This window comes from Excalfactoria chinensis, chromosome 12 (genome assembly GCF_039878825.1).
Source record: "Excalfactoria chinensis isolate bCotChi1 chromosome 12, bCotChi1.hap2, whole genome shotgun sequence".
Classification (NCBI taxonomy): Eukaryota; Metazoa; Chordata; class Aves; order Galliformes; family Phasianidae; genus Excalfactoria; species Excalfactoria chinensis.
In genome coordinates this window covers 1,411,567-1,432,801 of record NC_092836.1, presented here as the reverse complement: position 1 = coordinate 1,432,801, position 21,235 = coordinate 1,411,567, and the positions used below count along the sequence as shown (strand labels likewise).

Sequence of the window (21,235 nt, the reverse complement as noted above, 5' to 3'; positions counted from 1 at the left end):
AAGCCTTCCTGAGGGTTTCTCATGATTAGTTAAAAGGGAGTTTTTTCCCCACGTTTTCAGACTGAAGGTGGCACTCTAACATCTTTGATGCTGACGCAGATGGGGCAGTCTTCTTGCATGGGCTGTTACGCTGTACCATTGTTCACTGAAACCTATACCCATTTTAGTAGCCGAGAGTAGGAAGCATAAAATGCTCCAAGTCATCCTGTGATTACAGAGTACGCCTTGATATGTTTCACCTTTGCTCCGACTCCCAACACAATATCCATATAAACCTCCTGGATTTCTGCCTTTTGGCAACCGTTAAAAACAAATAAAAGAAAAAAATAATTTGCCATTGCCATTCGATATTTGTGTTTTTTCAGCAGCAGAGGGCATTAGAAAACAAACAAACAAAGCACTACAGAATTTAGGATACTGAAATGGTTTGCCATCAGACTGTAAGTGCACCGAGTGCTGCTGTACAGCGCTTTAAGGATATCTTAAACACTGCTATCAAAAGAATCCCGGGCAGCTTCACTTAGGCCAGTTAGTGAACATTCAGAAGCCTTAAGGTTGATATTGAATGTTGATGTTCTCTTCTCTACAACAAGAACAACAACAAAAAAGGTCTATTGTAAGAAGTTTGAGGTTATCCCCTGTCCTGGATACGACAGAGCTGGATCTTGCCCAGAGTTCATCCTGCAGGAAGCTGACCAGGCAGAAAAGTGTCTTGTAGCTGTGAAAATCAATGATTAACTGCAGGTCTGTGGTGATATTTGGATTGTTTTCATGGGTAGGGGCTGATCAAATTAAAATGCGATGTGCAGAAACAAATCGATAATCAAACTTGGAAGCAGACCTTAAGATGTGTTTTGAGCACCATAAGCATGTTCAAAACATGTAAGAAAAAAAACAACAAATCTGACAAAATGGAACTTACTGTGTTTCAGGACTTTGATTTGTAACTGTGCTGTCTATAACGTTTTTCTGTCCCGTGAGACAAGTGTGGCTCCGAGTCTGTGCTTGTAATTCTCAGATCGCTTTTGTTCGGGTTTCTGTTTGGTGGTGGAGCTGTTTGTTTGTGTGCTGTGCCATGGGAAGCCGTGCTGCACCATCATGTAGCTACAAGTCAGGGTTTTTGATAGGAGCCCTGGAATTCATCACCCCCACAAACAGGGATATTTACTTTCACCAATAAGGTGAGCACGTGCCTGCTATGTATACGTGATGTAGAGCTTGCAAGAGATATTAGGAATCTTAGCTGGGAATTGCTGGAGAAATGCAAGGGGGAAGATGCAGTGGCTGCTTCTGTTTGATGTAAAGCTAAGCTTGCCTCCACACCCTAGCTACTGCAGTGAATCATCTGCTGTCCTGAAGTTCTTACCAGCACTTCCAAGGTTGATAAGTTTATGGTTTTCAGGAGGTGGCATGCAGAAGCTTGGCATGAAGCAGATCACCTTCAAAGCACGTTCTTGAACAGTCTCATAAGATGTATGCAATAGCACGGAAAGTACCCTAGGATATGAGAACAGCCTCTGGTGGTGACAGAGATGAGCTTTAATTTGTAGCGTTTCTGAAGCCCTTCTGATGACCTAGCTTGTGTTCATCTGGCTAAATCACTGCAGATGTGCACTTAAGATAGCGAGGCTTTAAGATGGATCAATGTCTTTTGAAAAGTAGTTATCTGGGAGGTATGCTAATGGTGCTGCAGAGCTGGTAGTCCAGTGCATCTTGTGTTTCCCAGGAACAAAGGCATATGGTTCAGCTGCTGTGTTGCTTTGTAGTCACCAGGGAAGATCAGGTGATGTCTGAATAATAGTATGTGTGTAGGAGGTGGGGGGATCCGCTTATCGTGTTGGCCAGACACTGACATCCACACCCAAATGACTAATGTGAACTTGGTGCAACTCCCTACAGGTTAATTCATTTAAGTGTCTTATCTGCCCATCCTCTCAGGCTTGAGAACTTCTTCTTACAGTTTTCTGCATTTGCCCCCAGTTGCTGCCGTGGCCCTGCTGGTATCCACCCCTTCAGCACAGCCGTCCTCCCAGCCTTGTGCAGCTCTGTACAAACAGCTGTTTGCAGGCATTTATCATATGTAAAAAAAAATGAATTCTCCCTGTGAAGCTCAATACACAGAGAAGCACGTCTCCACATCATGCTTCTCTGCATTCACAAGCTGCTGCATGTGCAGCTGCAATACGCTGTCTCCTGCATGGGCAAATATTTGCATGCAGAACTCTTGCATGCGCTAAAATGTGGATTTGCATATATACCTTCAGAGCAGTGCAGGTAAGAGCTGAGTGGTTTTATGCAGGCAGATATGCATATTAACAGTTTAAAAAGAAGACTTGGAAGAGTTTGTAACACAAAACTTCCTAACTAGCTCTTGCAATTTCCAGAAACCCTCATCTAGTGTGGTGCCAAGAATACATGTCATTAACCTCTGTTACAACACCGTGGCAGAGCGCTGTAAGGGATTGCCCAAGCTCACATGTCCTGATCTGGAGCGCCAAGCCCTGAACTTTAAATTGGATTGTGTTGTCATTTGAAAATGAACCATTTATAAATAGAAATGATGGTGCAGATAGCCTTAAATGAATTTGGAATGGAGATGAAGACTAAGGATTTCCTTTTGTGCCCAAGTTAACCTCTGTGTACAAAACTGGGCATTTGCAGATAGCACTGGATGTTTTTCTTTTCGCCTTGAGCTGTGGGCCGCGCCATAGTTGGAAAGTGTTCCTTATGATTGAGTATCCAGCGTAGCCTGCAATTCTGCCAAGAATAAGCTCCTAATAAATGAAGGCAAGGTTTCAGCAGCCTCAAGATTTAGAATTACATTCTCGCAGAAGTGCAAGTTCAAGCTGATTTGAAGGATTGAAGCAGCCAGCCATGGCTGTTGTGCTCACAGGAGTGACTCAGGACATGCATGAGGCTCAAGTGACGATGGCTTTGAGGGGTTGCTGTCCCCGGGTTCTGCACTGAACAAGTACAGCTGGAGGTGCCCAAGGCTGGGTTTGGAATGAGGCTCCTGTGGCAGTTACAAGTAGCCAGTGTGTTTGGAAAGGGGCTGTCTGGTTTCAGTACTGGTGATTAGTGAATGTATAGCTGGAATTAGTCTGAGAAAGTGCTAGAACTGAGTTACATTTGTGTGTAATTTGTGCCTGGAAATCTTCTACTTTGGGACAACACTGTATAAAAAACTTGTCTGTGTTGGGCTGACCATGGGCATGGGGGAGAGCAGCCCGTACAAATCACCTGTGTGCAGTTGCTTGGTTGCAGATGGGGAGCCCAGGGCTTCCGAGTTCCCGGCACAAAAGGGCACTGACTGCAAGCTAGAGAGCTGGACCAAGGAGGTCAGGGCTTAATTTGGTGGTACGTTGCCTTCCAAACAAGCTGTGTCTTGAGATACTGTACCAGGGTTAGCTAATATAATTACAGAGTTAAATAGCAAATAATAGCAGGGGCAGAGGAGAGCCAGGAGGTGCACTTGGCAGAAGGCCCTTGGCTGCTGGAAACACTGCGTCATAGGCACGGTCTGCAGCTTTGGTTTTGATAGCTGAGCTCCTCGTCCCACCCTCGGCATGAGGTAAGGTGCAGGCCAGAAGCGTGCTGATCCCAGGCGAGGTGGTGTGACCTGTGTGTACAGCAGCAATGGCTCCTGCTGCTGGCCTCCACCTAATGTGGCCAAGACCTTGGTTCTCCCTGATAAGTGACCTGGGCAGGGCCGTGCCCTGCAGCAGATCTGTGCCTGCAAAGAGCTCAAAGGTGCAGAGGGTGGTAGCTGGAAGGAGCGTGGTCTTTGCAATTAAATGTGTGACATGTCTGCAGCCATGGGGAAATGGTGGTGCTCCTTCCCTTGTTACTCATTCAGCACATGGGGAGGGCTGTCAGCCTTGCTGCTCTCTAATGGTGCCCAGCAAAACTTTGTTTCCTTTCCCTTCCTTCCCCCTTGCCCTCAGGATCCTCTTCAAGTCATGGCCTGGTGCCCCCGGCACACAGTGGGAGTGTCAACCTCGTGTCCCTGCAGGCCTGTCAGTCTTTGCCTGGGCCCCGTGAGACTCCGTGTGCCAGAAAAAGGGCCTGGGTGGGCAAAAACAGCAGCACATACCTCAGAGCAGTTCCGTGTAATGGTTTGTTTGCATAATGTGTTCAAACAGGGCTGGATCCCAGCGCTTGCAGGTACACACGTGTGCAGTGCTGCCGTGTCCTTGCTGCTGGAGCCTGGCCGGGACAGAGGGAGGGGTAGAAGCACCAATAGCCCTGAGGAGCTGCATGTGCTGAGCTGGCCATGCCCCCCAGGCTGTCACAGGGCAGTGACCATTGCCCTGAGCTATCGCTGAGCAGATGGCCTCCTCCTGAGCCACCACTGTCTCTGCCCTGGCCCAGAAGTGTTGCCGAGGCCTTGACCCCGTGCTGCGGGCACTGCGGAGGCTGCGCGGGCTCTTAGCGGACGTGTTGAGCAAGTGTAGGTGGGCCAGCACTGCTGCCAGCAGCTGTTTGTTCAGACTTTGCGTGTTTAATTGTTCTGTCCTGCCCGGCTGATCGTGATGTAATACGTCCTACTTCACTTAAAATCTAGATCCAAACAACCAGCACTGAGCTGCTGGGAAGAGGTGGCACTGCCCAGCCTGGGAGATCTCCTGCAGAGCTCCCACCAGGTCACCGCAGTCACGTTCTGCTCGGCAGCACTGGGAGAGCTCACCTCGCTTCTGATAAACAGAGCGTTCCCTTGGAGTGAGTCATTGGGCACAGCTGCTCCTGGGATGCACGGCGGGGTCGTTTCCCACATAGATGTGGCCTTCTCCCACCTTTGGAAACGGCGTCTGCTTTCCAGGCCTCTGCAAAAACCCCTTCTGTATTTAGATTAAATATTAAAAAAGGAGAAATATTTTTCGTATCATTAACCGCAAATTTAAAGACATGGGTGGGACCTGAGAATATTTTTAGCTGGGAGCGAGGAGGCAGCACAGAGAGGTGAGAAGCGCTCTTTGGTGTGGAAGAAGCGATGCTCAGCCCTCTGCAGAAAAACCCGGCGTGGGGCTTTTTCCAGGAAGCACAAGAAAGAACCAAGTGGAGTTTCATCTCGCCACAAACAACAACAACAACAACAGAAAAAAGCACGAAGCTTTTCAGTTTCGAAGCACTCCAGAAAGCTGTTTATTAACTGCGTGACTTCTAATGACATGTGACAAGTAGAAAGTCACTGCAGTTGCTTTCCCTTAGTAAGCAGTGCCCTGCCAGGCGCTCTTCAGAGGGCAGGCTATTGGAACTTATATTTTGACGAGCATTGAATCAGCCTTTCAGCACCCTGTACATAACAGGCGCAGCGCTGCTGCCGGAGCACAGGCCCAGAATAGCGGTGACTTCCTTGGGGCCGCGGCGGGGCCAAGCGGAGCGCAGTCACCTCCGGCCCATGAGCAGAGCTAATGCATCTCCTGGCACGTTCCGTGTGGAGGTTGCCTCAGAAACCCTTCTTAGAATAAACTCTTCGGCAGAAGCAGGGAAGAGCAGGCACTTCTCAGAATGAATTGCATCTGCATCATGCAACACAGCTTCCTCTTTTATTTAAATTTCCAATCGTGGACGTTTTAAGAGGCCGGTCAGCATCGCCCCCATGTCTGAGATTTAATGATATTTGCCTTACAAGAGGGACTTTTCCAACTTTACCTAGAAAAGAGCTAACCCGAAACCCAGCCCTTGCGGTTAGCCAGCTTCCGTCAGTGGCTGCACTCAGCTCGTCTGTTCAAACAGAGGAAGCTGCGACTGTGACGGGAAGAGGGAGCTGAGTGCACACCAGGATCGCGGTGCCTCGGCTTGTAGGAGGACCACAGCAGACAGTGCATAACGGCATCGGTATGTGGGATGCCAGCAGCCGGGCGGCGTGCGACCAGCAGGCAGGAAAAAGGGATCAAGGAGGAGGTTTGCGCTTCGTAGCTCGCTCGGTGCCTTTAGCAAAACAAAAAAGCTACCGAACCTCAAGTAAAAGATGTCAGGCTTCATCTTTAAAGGCACCCTGCTGTTCAGTTAAAGTTCAGCAGAAACTAGATCATCGAGATATAAATCTTTTATTCAGCCCTGAATTGCGCTGAGCACTGCCGGAGGCGTGGGGCCGGGAGCCGGGCTGGCTGCTGCTCAGCGCCCCACGGGCTCCCAGCACTGACCTTTCCACATTCCTGCTTCTTTCCATTTCCACCAGCTCTGCCCTAGGCATCGTTATTTATTTATTCAGCAGGACCCCCTCAACAGCCAGAGTGCAGGCGTTTGTTCGGACGGAATGCTACATGTAAGCAAGCTGCTTACATCCAGGCTCCGAGCTCCTTTCTGCAGAGCTGGGGCAGGCTGTAAGAACGGGCTGAAGGTTTCCCATGAAGGCAGCATGAAGAGATGTGGGGCTGTGCGCATGGGGAGGAGCAGGAGCGGTGCCTCCCTGCAGCACAGCTGCCCAGCTCACTGGGTGGGCAACCCTGTGCTGCTTGCCAGGCAGCAGCTCTGTGTTTTCTGGGTGCACTTGGGGTTTGTGCAGCACCTACAAGTGGCACGAAATGGGAACAGGAGTGAGGGCAGTGTCCAGCCCAGCAATATGGCTGGAGTGATGCACAGGCACTTCCCTCAGCCCTTTCCCTGTCTGTGCACAGGAAACGCTGGGTGCCCACACCAACCCCTTCACACTGAGCAGGTGCAGCAGCAGTGCCGAGCCTGGGCTCAGGTGTGAACCGTGCCCTTGCTGCTGAGAGGGCAAAGGGAAGCCATCACCCTTGTCTCCTCTCCTTCAGCCTTCCCCTTCCTCAGCTTGAGGAGTTCACGGGATCATTTTTGTTTCCCATCATTCACCATAGCCATGAGAACTAGAGAGGCACGTTGTCGTATTTTCAAGAGAAAGCCAAGATTTCTCATCCTCAGTGACGTGAAGAGCAGGGGCTTTCAGAAAGCCAGTAAATGTGAAACCCTGAGAGCCCTGTGGGAGCTGGCAGTGCTGTTGGGCTTGCTAGGTTGATTTCACAGCTCTCTGAGACCATCAGCCCCCTGCCCTGCCCGCAGTGATGGAGGTGCAGCCCTGCAGCAGCTCTGCTGTTTGCTGTGTCGCAGAGTGACGTTGGAAAAGGTTGTGGGAGATTTGTTAATAAAACATTGCAGGTGAAGGTAGGTAAAACCTGCTGTCCCCAGGACCTGCTCCCATCATGTTCCACGAGCAGAACAGATGGGTGAGCACATGGGAGTGCTCTGGGCATGGAAGGCTCACCTGACGGGGAGTGATGCCAAATATTCCCCCAGCAAGTGAGGAGTGGGCAGGAACTGCAGGGCTCTGCTCTTGTGTCAGCCTGGGAGCTTTGGAGCTGGGCACCTGAACTGATGGATGAATGTAAACTTCAGTGTAGTCTTGTTTACTTTATCCTTGAAAATGCTCAGCATTGAGGACAGCAGAGATGCTCAGTTGTTTTCTAGTTGATTTTCCCTGGGCAGGAAGGGAAGATACTTTGTGGTAGAGGAGCTGGGCTGGAGCACAAGCAATGTGTGCCCACATGTCCATCCTGAGTGCTTTATGCTGCTGGAAGAATGCAGGGAACTGTTGCCCATTGCTGCTCTTAAATCTTAGTTGTGGAACTGTCTTTCCCTGAAGTCCAAAATATTTTGGCACTTGTCACGATAAAGGCATATTTTCTGTATATATATATTTTTCTTTTATTAGCAGAAACCATCTGCCCTGTAAACAGGGATCAGGAGAAAAGCCGTTCTGGCAGCTCTGCATCACGTGGGAATCCTGCGTTGCACTGCATGGGAAAGGGCCTCATTTATGCCTTTTAATCTCTGCAGTAGTAAACTCTGAGCAGATCAGAAGCAACTAATTTAAGATGATGATTCTTGGCAAGAGATCTGAATTGCAGAAAGGCCGTGACTGTGCCTCTCTGTAGAGGTGCACAGCCCTGATTTAAGCAGTGTGGATGTTCCTGGAAAAGACTGAGAGTGGAGGGAGGGGGGCAAGGAGACATGGGGGGAGAGGTTGATTTAGAGGTTTAGGCAGGGGATAATGGCAGAACCCCAAAGCAAGTTGACAGCGCCATAAGAATACACCACGGTTTTGAGAAAGTCCGTGATGCCTGTGGAAGTGGTGAACTCTGGCTGCAATTAACCAGCATGGCTGATGGAGCTCTGGTTTGGGATGATCCCAGGGGCTGCTACTGGTCTGTCTGGTCCATGTAAAGCACTGCCAACAACCGCAGGGTGGGCAGCGAGAGCGCACACATCCCCTCACCCTGTGCTACCTCAGCATCCATTCCAGAGAGCATCTCCAGTGTGGGAGGAGAGCCGGACTAGATAGGAAACCAGTGTTAAAACTCAGGGTGTCAAGATGCACCCCTCCTCCTCTCTTGTGGCTTTCTATTCCGTTCCCGCTTTTATTTTTAACGTCACGGGTGTGTATGTGAGTGTACGTGTGAGCCTCTGTGTACACATTAATAAAACCTCATGCCTCCGCTGCCTTCCTGGCTGTAACTTAAACCTGGAGTACCAGAGAGCTGCAGGCCTGAAGGCAGGCTTGATTGTCAGCGGTGCATTGGAATTTAATCTGTCTTATGTTTTAGAGTGAAAGAGCCGGTCATAATAGGGATATTTGCTTTTGTTTTCTTTTAAAAGAAAGTTTTTCATCTGTACAAGTGTTCTTAAGTAGAGCACGCTTTCTTTCAGTACAAAGCACAGCCAAACTTTGCTTGGTCAAAATCCAACTTTATCAGCAGAAAGTCTTCAGCAAAGGCTGGTTGAGAAAGTGTACGATGGCTGTGGATTTCTCACATGGAAGGCTGTGTGTGCAGACACTAAAGTGGGGTCTGCTTCATGGTCTGGTATTTGTGTATTGTGCTGAGAAAGAAATGGCTGGGGAGGATGAGTTGCTGGATAGGAAAAGCCATCGAGAAGCAACCTTAATTTTCAGTAGTTGCATCTGAAGTGCCTCATTGCCTCCAGTGGGTGATTTTACAGACTTTCCAGTAAGACGCAAATGAAAATGCTGCAGAGCTTTATGTATCTGAGGAATGTCCCAGCGTGGCATTAAAGATATGTCTGCACCGAGCCGCTGTGGTGCAGGTTTTCATGTGGTAAGAGCTAATTATGAACTTGTGCCTGGTTCTCAGGAGCGAAACCTGGACTGGTTTCCCCGGATGCGAGCCATGTCCCTCGTCAGCAGCGACTCGGAGGGAGAGCAGAACGAGCTGAGGAACCTGCAGGAGAAGCTGGAGTCCACTATGAAGTTGGTGACCAACCTCTCTGGGCAGCTGTCAGAGCTGAAAGACCAGGTAAGGGCGAGCAGAGCTGGCAGCCAGCCTGCGGTCACACGCCCACGGGCAGCTCAGCTCCTGCAAGCCTGTTCTACCAAGTGGGTTTTTACAGCTCCATGGACTCTGTGAACCCTGTGCAGAGTTTTTCTAAAGTAATTTGTGCTTAGGAAAGCACTGAGAAAAAACAAACACCTTCCCAAAGCCCAGCACCACTGCTGACCTGCCTGTCAGTGCTGTGCTAACTAAATGGGTGACACCTCCCAAAGGGAAAAACTTGCACTGAAAAATCAAAGCTGGCGTTGATGTCAGTCAGCTTTTGCCGGTGCACAGAGCCCATGTCAGTATCTTTGTTTACAGTTTTGTTGTTAATACAGCTTTCACCCCTAAGACCTTGGTGTGATCCTGAGAGTCAGAGGGTGTGATAGTGAGAGAAGTGCAGCACTGCTGCACGGACCTCAAAACCCACTGAGAAACTGGAGAAGAGCCTGAGCAGTTAGCGTGCAGTGGTCTCCTTCATGTCAGAGCTGTGCTGCTCGTGCAGATAAAGGTTTGCTACTGTCATGCTTTAATCTGCAGCACAGACTGCCCACAGTGCTATTTTGCATTGCAGCACACATTGATTCCGCTTAACACTCAAACACTGCACAGACCTTAGAGGAGTATTTTGGTGCAGCAGTTGTTGGTGAAACAAGAGCTTGGAGACTCTGCATTAACTTTTAGTTTTGGCCAACTCCTTCCTGTGTGTAACTAAGATCAATAGTTTTCGGTGTTCGAAGGTGTATTTGGGTAAACATTATTCTTTCTGGGAGAGGTTCACAAAGGATTATTTAAGATAATGTGAAGGTGAAGTAAGAGCTGATCAGAGGCTTACCAGTTGTGAATGAACTGAACTGCACTGTCAGTTATTACTCTTTGTACACGATGCTTCATTGACAGCGATGCTTTCCTTTGTGATGTCTGTGTGGGTTACAACCCAAGTGGAAATAAAAGGCAAAACTGTTTCTGCCTGCCCTGGTAGAAGCCGTCTGTGGCAGCGAAGTGACTGCTTGCTTATCATTATGGATTAATAGCCTGAGCCAGATGGTTCCGCTTGCTATGTCTACATTGATAGCTGCACTGGATGAAATGAATAGCAGGCTTGCACACAATTGTATCCCAGGGCAGTGGGTAGCATTGTGCAGGGCAGAAATGGTCAACAGATTTGGATCATTGCCTGTTCAGATTTGATCTGCCTACTGCAGAATAGTTCACAAAACTCTCTTCAATACTATCCCAACGCCTGCTTCCCATCTCTGCTCTGCTTTTGACCCGCTCTCTGTGTAAGCAAGTTATCCTTATGAAGATGGTCTTTGGGAGACAGCGCTGACTGCGATCCTGGCGCTGACTTCCGATCATGCTCTGCTTTCTGATGGAGCTGGGCTCTTCTCCCCAGCACCCCGCAGAGCACAGGGAGGGATTAGTGTCAGGTTGAGAGCGGAAAGTCTTTCTGCTCTTGGCTGTAATTAGTTTTCAGACGCTATGCCATGGATCCCCTCGCTCCAGTTGGTTTTGAGGACAGAGGATGGAGGCAGTTGCTCTTTTGTCTGAGCTTTAATACTCGCTGGGTAGCATTTTTGCTCTTTTGCCTGGAAACAATTATCTTGAAACATGTGTCTTACGTCTTCCTGTTGAAGGGTCTGACTCAAAGTGGTCTGCAGACAACAGGAGTCTTTCCATCGGCTGAAGCCAGCTTTGGATTGGAACGCATTTATTTCTAAAGCTTGCAGCTCTTGGCTGCCCAAGCACTGAAAAACCCTTCTTGCTCTTTGTGAAAATAAGAATGAAGGATTTAGCTTTTAAAGAGCTATTTGACTGTAAAAGCAAAAGAGGAAACCAGCTTCATTAATGTTGTGATAGCTTTTAGGAATTCCCCTAAGTACCCTTATTGAGAGCACCCTGCTTAAGTTGCAGGATGTTCCAATTATGTGACAAAGCCAGTACGTCCCTCCTCCTGATTAGGAGCTGTCTCCAGGAAAAGGAACCAGCTCAGGGAACTTTTATTTGTATTTATTTTATTGCAATTAAATAGAGGGCAAACCTCTCATTCATTTGCTTTTCAAGCTCGTTAGGTTTCTGCAGACAGTAGTTAAAAACTGAAATCCGGCATGCCTGCTTTCACAAAGGAGAGAAATGCACACAGAGCCATTAAAATCTTGATCATTTTAATTCTGTGCAAAAAGACTACGACAGAATTGTCTGCAACAGCAGGGGATTAGATGTAATCATCCACAAGTCCTTTCCAGTGCTCAGTAAGTATGAGGCAGCCGCAAGAGATGTTGGCTTCTTTCAAGTCAGTGCCGTGACATCACCAAGACCCTTAACCTCTGTCCCCCAAACCTGACTTGTACCCAGCAGTCACAGCCAAGCAGGTGAGGGCTGGCACGCTGCGAGCAGCATGTTCTGAGCGTGCCCATGGAACTGGTGCCCTGGTCGTGCATCTGGCACACGCACTGCTCTCCTTTCTGGACTTAACTCCAACTCACAAGCAACCTTTGGAACTAGGCAGAGTGCATCTACGTAATTACACACGATTATCTAAGAGCTCAACTTGACTCTGATGAACTTTGGGAGCCTTGGTTGCGTTTTGGTGTTTAATCGCATGCCATTGGGCCCTCTGGTAGCTGACAGCTCCCCTACAAAGCATACGTAGTTTGTTGTCTTCTAAGCTGGGCGTGAGGTCACTGCAGCCATCAAACTTCTGCAGGGGACTCTCTCCCCAGGTAAATGTGATAGAGGCTCAAACTGTTCTGCCTTGAAGCCATGTGCCTCTGAATGTGAAAAGTATCAACAAGTCTTGTTTTGTTGCACTTTTCTCATTTTTTTTTGTATCTGTTTCTATTCCATAGACTCATAGAATGGCTTAGGTTGGAAGGGACTTTAAAGGTCATCTAGTTCCAAACCTCATGTTGTGGGCAGGGTTGCCAACCTCTATATTAGACTGCCCAGGATCCCATCCAGCCTGGCCTTGAATGCCTCCAGGGATGGGACATCTACAGCCTCTCTGGGCAAGGATAAGAATGTGGTGCAGGGCCATGTCAAAGGCTTCACACAAGTCCAGGTAGACAACATCAGCTGCTCTTCCTTTGTCTACCGATGCCGTCACTCCACCACAGAAGGCCACCAGATGGGTCAGGCACCTTCTGCCCTTGGTGATGTCGTGCTGGCTGTCTTGGATCACCTCCACATCTCATGTGTGCCTTAGGTGTACCCTCATCATTAGTTGAGTGAAATCATGGCTCTTCATTCACTCTCTGAAATGAATTCATGTAAATAGATACTTTTCTAAAAGAAGCCCTCATTGCCACTTTGCATTTCGAGCTGGTGGGTGACCTGAGAAAGGGAACAACAGTTCCAGGAGGTCCAGCAGGGAAGGGGTGTGTGTGTGTGTGTGTGTGTGTGTGTGTGTGTGTGTGTGTGTGTTTGGAGTTGTGCACAGGCCCTCCCTTCCCTGCACCCACGCCTGTCTGCCTGTGAAGCCCCATGAGCCTGTTGTGAAAGTACATTTCCAAAAGTGTGTCACAGAGGATGCGAGGTGTGACCCATCCTTGTGAGAATGTGGCAGTTTGTCTTAAAAAGTAACAGAAAAACGACAGTTCTGCCTCCTCTTTGGTCAGACACCGAGCGAGGCACCAGCTGTAATAATGTTTAATTATGGCTTCAGGAGTGCCGTTGTATTTCAGTCCTTTCCCTGGTGCAGAATTGGATGTGACTGCTTGCCTGGGAGCCTGACCACAGCAGTGTGTGCGGGGAGCATCGAGTGCATTTCTAGAGCTGTCCAGCATGGTTGGGTTTGACCACTGCATGTTCCCATGGTGGGCTCCAGCTCCTGGCACGCAGAGTGGCCCCAAGTGCAGGGGAAGGAGGAGCTGCTGCCTCTAAATGCATGTTTTTAGGCAAATGCTTTCAGGTGTGTGTTGCTGATGAGCAACGTGTGAATATACTGTCTGCTATGTACTGCAATTGATTACTCCCACAATCAATTCTGATGATCAACGTCTGCAATTAAATAACTGAAAATGGCAAAAATTACATGACTGTGGATGTAGATGTTGCAAAAAACAGCGTTATCTGTCTCATTATCACGGAGCTTAATGCCAAATTAAGTCACAAGGTTAACTCCCATAAAGCAGAATGCTTTGTGTGGCTTCTCATGCTTGAATACGAGATGACTTTATGGGGCCATAGTGGTTTTGTGGCAGGGGCACAGTTGCAGGCACATGTTTGTGCCATGGGGTAGGGCACAGCTGCGTGTTGGCACGCTGCTTTGAGGCGGTTGGTGCAGAGAGCTCCATTTTCAGGTGGCTGTGGCTCCAACATCACTCTGTGATGGCAAGGTGTGCCTGCAGGGGGTCAGGAGGGATGTTTGCCCTCTCCTGATGTGAGCTGCAGCTGTCCATCACCCCTCGGGTGAAGGCTCAGCCTTTCTTTCTGCCCCGTGCCTCCCTCCTGCCTTAACCTTGTCCAAGTTACCAAGTGTTCCTATTGGGAAGCTGATGGCAGCCACCTGTGCTCGTTCCTGCACCAATTTCTTGACAAACTCATGCATGCCAACAGCTTCTCAAGGGCCATTTCCTTGCAAGCAGAGCTCCGTCACACAAGCAAAGCCATGGCTTCCCCTGAGGAGTTCCCGAGGCCTGGAGCTGCCTTTTCCATCTGCTAGCACTTGGCACAGGGGGTGGGAGAGCGTGATTTGTAGAAGTGGGTTTCAGAAGGAGCCCTGCCCAGGCCGACGGCTCGCTCTGTGCGCTGACACACAGGAAGCGGCCTGGCCTAATGAGCAAACTTTTTAATTTTCCAGATGACTGAACAGAGGAAGCAGAAACAGCGCATCGGTCTCCTAGGACACCCTCCTCCCATGAATGTGAACCCACAGCAACCAGCATAAGTCAGAAGGGTCGCTTCTCCCTCTCGCAGCAACGTGAATAACGCTCACCGAGTCCAGATCCAACCACTGAGGCTGCTTCCGTGTACGTTTAGTTCATCTTGTAAATACCCTGTTTTTATACTGTATGTATATGACTGCTACTATATAAAGTTTGGGGCATACGTATTGTAATTAGAACTGTTGGCACATGCCGGAGGTTAAGCTTGTGCCAAAACTATCAAAATTGCCTTTTTATTGGAAGGACTGAAGAGAGCACCTGAATTGCACTTGAAAAGAATATTTGACTACGTGACATGTATTTTGTATTTAAAGAATAGAATAGCTGGTATTTATGTTTTTATACAATTGTGCAATATGAATTATGCAATCACAATATATTTGTAACTCCTGAATGCCCTGAAGGGAGTGCACATCTTTGAACCTGGTGTGTTAGTACAATGTAATAAATGGTATAAAGTTACCGGTGTAAATGAGGCTGCTGCAAAATCGTGTTACTGGTGATTTTTCATACCCTTGGACATTTTTGTACCATGTGTGTAAATATCTTGCGATGCCACATCTGTTGCCTCTTCCTCCCAGGGATGACGCTGGGAATCCATGAGCTGTTAAATCGATATCAGTTAAAACAAAACCTTACTTTTGAAGCTTCCAAAGGGGGAAAAGAGGAGGTATTTTTTCAAGTGATTTCTTCAGAGGCTGAGAGAGCTCAGATATTGGGTTTTATAAACGGTGAGATTTCTTAAAGGGAACTTTTTATGCAAAACGAAGTTTGGGATGAGCATGCACTGCTGGTGAGTTGGTGCAGCCTCTTGCAGGCGCTCTGTGCTGTGACACAAAGCTCCGTCGTGAGGCTGCCCAGGCTTTGTGTTCCTCACTGCAGGACCTTTTCCTTTTGTTTTTCCATGAGAGACCTCCGTGCCTGCCGGAGCTTTTTGCAGACAGGCATTGCACCAATTGATCCCGTTAGGACCGTAGGTGAGCACTGACATATGTAATGCTTATGAGAGAGCCACTGTTCCGAGGTTGTTTTGTCCCACCCCCGTTCTCTCCCTCCATTTGGTCACTTTGTTTGGTTTCTGATTCTAGAAAGTACGAGGAGCCTTTTGTTTTCTGCAGTCCATTGCATCGTTTTATACATGGACCTCCTTTTACAAAAGCTGACTTCTCTGCAATACTGTCTAGAAAAAAGAAAAAAAGGCAAAAAAAAAAAGAGCTACAAACAGAGCTATGAAAATTTGTAAATGCATAAATATAGGTATTTAAATAAATGATGCAAAATCCCACGTGGTCACAGGCTGCTGTGCTTTGTCCCCCACCCCAAGGGCTGCGTGTGGTGCTGTCACACACACAAGCACTGGGTCAGCGGTGCGGGGGGGGCCTGCAGGGCAGGACTGAGCTCATCCCACTGCAGCTCCAGGGACACAGATGGAGCTGGAAACAACGGCACCAGTTGGGCTCTCTGCAGCCACATGCAAACGTGCTCCAGGTCCTGCAGCTGAGATGTGGAGTGCTGATATCTGGGGCTTATCATCTTAAGGCTGAAGTGTTGGAGTTCTTGTTTTGCTTTAAAAGATTTCTCCGGCTCCAAACACAGTGTGCACAGAGCATTGCTGACTGTGTATTTGGTTCAGCTGCTGCAGGAACTACCTGGTACAGTGAATCACCTTTAATCTGCACACAACCATCTAAAAGGGGCACGTCTCACTACCATGGAGTGTCACCGAGCACCAGGCCGGGCACATCCCGTGCTGGAGGGGAGCCCTGAGCAGCGGCTCCAAGCCAGAGAGCTGCTGGTGGATTGAGAGCGCCTCATTTCCATACACGTCCCAGTGATCTGTTGGTGTCTCCTCTGCAGCCACCAGCTCCTAGCAAGGTGCATGCACAGGGAACGTGACGTGCAGCTGCTATCAGGGGTTGTGCAATAAAGGGAGGAGGATCTCATTTTCTCCGAACAGTAGAGACATGCAGCTGACTCACTCCTTCCCTCCGTGCCATGCAGGGACAAACAGACGCACGCAGATCCGCCAGGCTTCCTGGTGTCTCCCACAAGTCAGGTGAGAGGGAGGAGGCTGTGTGTGCTGTAGGAAGGCAGCAGCTTCCCGTGTGCCCTGTGCAGGGACAGCTGTGCTGCCTTGCTTCATCTTTGCCTTAAAAAGGCAAAAAGTGAGCAGGCACTTCAGCGAGAAGTACAAGCCCCAGTCTGTGCAGTGATCTGTGTGAAAGCCAGCTGCACAAAACCTGGTGTTTTCATGTGCAGTTCTCATTTCCCAGGAGATGTGGCGAGCTGCAAAAAGTGGTATTTTATTCCCTGTTGCTGCAGCTGCAGCCGAGTGCTGGAAGCAAAGCACAGCCACCCTCCGGCAGCACGGAGGAAGCCACTGTCCTGTCCTTTCCTTTCCTCCCCTCCAGCAGCAAGCAGCACTCACTTCTAGAAATCCATTCTGACAATGGAATTTTGTGTGCAGCCTCACATTGTAATTTCTCTTCTTGCACTATTTGGCTGCTAAAGCTCTTCTGCCTCTGCCTTCCGGCTGGGCTGGGCTGTGCTGAGCTCCACACCCCATGGCTGCAGGGTGAGCCGGGACCTGCACTGGGGGCAGCTGCTCCCCAAGCCCTGGGAAAGCCACCTTGGGACAGACTCTGCCCCACAGCATAGGGAGTCTTCTCCACTAATATGGTTATCTACTGAAATTACAAAAGGTTTTCTTCGCAATTTGGGGACTGCAAAGTGAATATATTTCAAAACCAAAGAAGAGAATCTGTAATGATACCCATGGTTTCTTTGTGTTGGCGTTTGCTTGGGATCTCAGAACATCACCTCTTGGGCACCATGCTATGGGTGCGAGGTTCCCACTGTCCAGCCCAGCAGAGATCTCCGCAGCGGTTTTTCTCAGACATCAGAAATGAGCTGTCACGGGAAACCCTCCGCAAATGGTGAGGTTGGTGCGCGCTGCTGGTTGGGGGGAACAGTTCTGAAATTCAGCAGGTTCCTTCAAGGAACAAAACTCGCTCTGCAGACCACAGCCAGAAGCTCACACTTTCTTTGTGATGCAAAACCCAAGTTCAGCAGTGGCCGGGAGGAACCGGCACCTCCCTGCCCCAGCGCTTTCATAGAATCACAGAAGGGACCTTGGCAAGCCCATCTGTTCCAACCGCCAGCTGTGGGCAGGGACCCCACTGCCCAGCTCAGGCTGTGCAGGGCCCACCTGTGGCCTCAGGCACCTCCAGGGACGGGGCACCCACAACTCCAGACAGCACTGCTGGGGCCTCACAGCCCCTTCCCCTCAGCCCACAGTCATGTGTGTCCATGGTCTGTGCACAAGAGAGGGAGAGATCCGGGTGCTGCTCACGCGGAGCCGCTCCAGTACGTGTGGGTACCTGTGGGACCCCCACTGTTGGGTCACACCTTCAGCAGACTGGTGGGGACTTGGCGAAGGGGCCAAGAGGGCAGCAGGAAGGATTTGAGGTGCGGGAAGAGGTGACTTGTGAGGAGCTGGAACTGCATGATGTCGGAAGCAGGGACTAGGAAAGGAAGCAAGGTTTCCGGGTGCTGTTGGAGAGGATGCAATGACCCGTGCAGAGGATGTCAAGAGGAGCAGCTGCTGGTTGGGAGCGCACAGGCTGAGGGCTCGCACTGGAAACTTTGTGACTGAAAACCCCTTCCTGACCTCCACTCCATCGAGTGGTGCGGGTGACGCATCCCGGTGGCAGCTCAAGAATGAGATTAAAGTTGGGCGTCTCCACCCATCTGGTGGGCGGCTGCGATGGCTCTGCCTGCAGCCTGGGTTTGAAGCAGGGCTGACGTACCTGAAACTTTGGGAATGCGATCATGTCGTCTTTTAAATGAGAACTTTCATTCTGAGGTGAAAACGAAAGTGACCTTCAGAAGAGGAAGGAACAAAAAGAATCTACCAATTTTTCTAATAATGGAAAGCCCTCGAGGGGAAGGATCTCCATGTATTCTTCAATTTGCATGAATGGCTGAATGTGTGGATGAGAATTTTCGTCGCTAATGAAGCAGGTGATGTGCTAATCAAGGCCATGCAAATAACTGCTCAGAAAGCACAGCCGCAGCGCTGTGGCCCTGAGACAACTCAATGGCAGCTCCCAGCCCTGTCCTCGATTCTACAGCAAATTGGCACAGGGCAGGACAAAGGAGCCTGGATTGCAACCGCGGGACTCGCGATGGGGTGCGTGTGATGGATCCCTCCTTACATAATGGAGTCTTGATTGATACTTTGTCGGGAGAGTCATAATATAGCTCCGTGTAACAATTCAACTTGTCTCCCGGAATGGGAAATGCTCCTACACACAGACTTAATAGGGTTTTTTTAAATTGCCCATTGTATTTCTGAACAAGAGAAACTTATTTGGAGTACTTTCCCTTTTACGTTTCCAACATAAGCACCTGCAGACATTGCGCTGTGTGTTCCCTGGGTGTTCTCCTGCAGCTCCATGGCCACCCAACATACAGCGTCACCGTGATGCTCAGCTGCTGCAGCACCATGTCCCAAAGTGCCTCCAGGTCCATCGTGGCCAGCAGTGACCCTCCTTCACATGTGAACTCGGTCAGTGGGGCAAAAACGGTACAGAATCATTAAAGTTGGAAAGTCCTTTTCTTGGACCACCAAGATCATCCAGTACAAACCCTCCAGCAAGGGGCAGCTGGCATTTTAACAGAGGGATATATGATAACCTCATGGGAGATGCAGTACTTTTGTGCCCAATTTATTATTTACTACCTTTGCAACCTTCTTTCAGACTAAACACGTTAATTTGATGAGTGTCAAAACCACCCACAAGTAAACTGAGCTGTCCCATCCAGTACGCTAATGTCAGTTTGTTTTTAGTAACTAGAAGGGATGCTGGAAAACCCCTACAAAGACTTCATTTTTAACAAAAAGTACCAAAAACTCCACCAGTTTTGCATCACAAAGTAGTGGTTAAAGTAAAGATTTGAGTAAAGCAGCATGTTTGTGGTTTTTGTGGGTGGGTGCATCTCGGAATGACTATCAATCTGTCAAAGGGGAGATCTGCATGTCATCTCTGCAGATGACAAGCAAAATCTGCAGTGACAAATATCTTTCCAGTACTCAGCTGCACTGCGAGCTTCATAACCGCGCTGCCAGCCTGAGTGGTTGAGTCTCGTCAGCACGTAGCTCAGGAACCCGCTTGTTTTTCTGGTCAGAGTTTAGAGCTAGCTGAGGAAGGAAAGGCAAATATGGAGCAATGCTCTGAAGGTGCCAGCTAACGCCACAGCCACCGCGCATGGTCAGACAGCAATTCAGCCCTGCACACATCAGCAGAGCAGCCCTGACAGCCACTTCTGGCACAGCTGTGGGTCTGTGGGACGCACTGCTGCAGTCCTGTGTGTGAGTGGGACCCTCGGAAATGAAGCTGTGTAAGGATGGAAGAGAAAAGAAAAAGACGAGAGCAACTCTGCACCAAACTAGGTAGCTTTGTGCGCTGCTGCAGCTCCCAGTGCCCACAGCTTGGGCCTCTTCTCTCCCTCGTGGGAAAAAATGGAAGTTGTTTGTCCCGGTGCAACACAGCAAAACCTTCTGAAATGCCAAAAATAACCACAAGATGGGAAATCCATCCTGCACCTAGCGAGGTCACAATCCCAGGATGCACACATTGTCTGGGCACACGGGCTGACAGCCGCACAAAGCACTGCCGGCCAGGTGCTTCCCTGCCAGCACCCGCAGCAGCAGCAGCCAGGCTGCAGGCGGCCGTTCATCCAGGAGGGCATCACTTCAGGGCCATCTCTTGGCTCTCTCTCACCCATTATTCCTGCCCTGCTCTCTGTTCTCACCCTGGCGCTCCATCCTCCTCTATTTTTTTTTCTCTTTCTCTCTGTTGTGTCATTTCAGGAAAGACTTTGCAGCTCTCGCACAGAGCGCTTCCTCTGCCTGGAAGCGGTGCTCAGTCCTAAGGGAGAGGATGGAACCGATGCCTGTTTACTGCTGCTTTTTCAGATGATAATTTTGTTGTTCCTTCCCATCCCTGGCACAAAGTAAACACACAGAGCGCCGAATCTGAAGGCAGCAGAGCGGAATTTAGTGTCTGCTCCATGTGTTTCAGTACAACTCTGAAGATGGCATGTTGTGATTTTCATCTCGCTTGTGTCCGTACTGCTGTTTTTACACAACAGAGATGGAAACACAATCTGTTACGTCTGTAAGAAACTTGTACTTATGAATGAGAGGAACGACGTAGCGTACATCAAACCTACGGGAAGGAAGCCGCATCCCCTCGGTGCTGGCGTACCTGAGAGCATTAAAAATGGCAGTTTGTGTCTATTTACGCACCATGGGAGTTTTCACAGCAATTTAATCCCGCAATGATTCATTATTCATAAGCCACCAGTAGCACCGCCAGCCGCTGGCACAGCCACCTGTGTGATGCACACCACAGAATGTCTCCCAGTGGTTCCTCTGTGCCTCGCGGTCAAACTGCCCCATGGTTTTGAGGAGAACATCTCCCCATGCCCATGAATTTAGCATGGGCCTTGGTGATGTGTCTGCCTGGGCTGGCCATGCCCTCCTTGCCTCTGGTCTGAATGCCTGCAGCCACCGAGACCCGTTCAAATAAGACAGCCCATCTCTAGGGCTTAGGAGGGTCATGCACAGAGTGATGCGGGTTGCATTCACTTAGATCTGGAGCTGATGAGAGCTGTAGGTTGTCTGAGCCCAACCTGCAGAGCCCCAATCTCTGGGCTCGCCCTGAGATGCCCATAGCTGCTCTGCACCTGGTAGAACAGGGCCAAGGGAGGCCATCAGTGCGTGCCTATAGCTGGCACCACAGCCCTGCACATTGCCCTGGAATTAGGAAGTGGGGAGAAGGAAACCAAGGGTTGTTCCATGTAAATGCTGGGAAGAGATGGAAATGCAGGTTCCTTGTAGTGCCTTTGAGGTCAGTGCCATCGTGGCCTCTCCCAGGTTTCTCATGGCCTGGTAATGATGTCCTTTACAAAGTCAAGGGCAGCAGGATGGAGGACAGCCATGTGGGGCCCTGATGATGGGGGCCTGACTCACCCCACAGTGCAGGGCAGCCC

The 21,235-nt window shown here is 49.5% G+C and overlaps 1 protein-coding gene across 2 annotated transcripts in view; it reads left to right on the top strand.

The window, feature by feature from the left end:
* Nucleotides 1-15,470, top strand: part of ITPR1 (inositol 1,4,5-trisphosphate receptor type 1) — a 151,040-nt gene extending 135,570 nt beyond the window's left edge. Inside the window, exons 60-61 of one of the 2 annotated variants that reach the window (XM_072347531.1) lie at nt 9,111-9,272; nt 14,092-15,470. In XM_072347531.1, coding sequence (XP_072203632.1) covers nt 9,111-9,272; nt 14,092-14,178 — 249 coding nt within the window. In that variant the 3' untranslated portion in view covers nt 14,179-15,470. The remainder of the gene's footprint in view (nt 1-9,110; nt 9,273-14,091) is intronic. The other variant, XM_072347530.1, reaches the window with a different exon arrangement.
* Nucleotides 15,471-21,235: the final 5,765 nt, after the last annotated feature.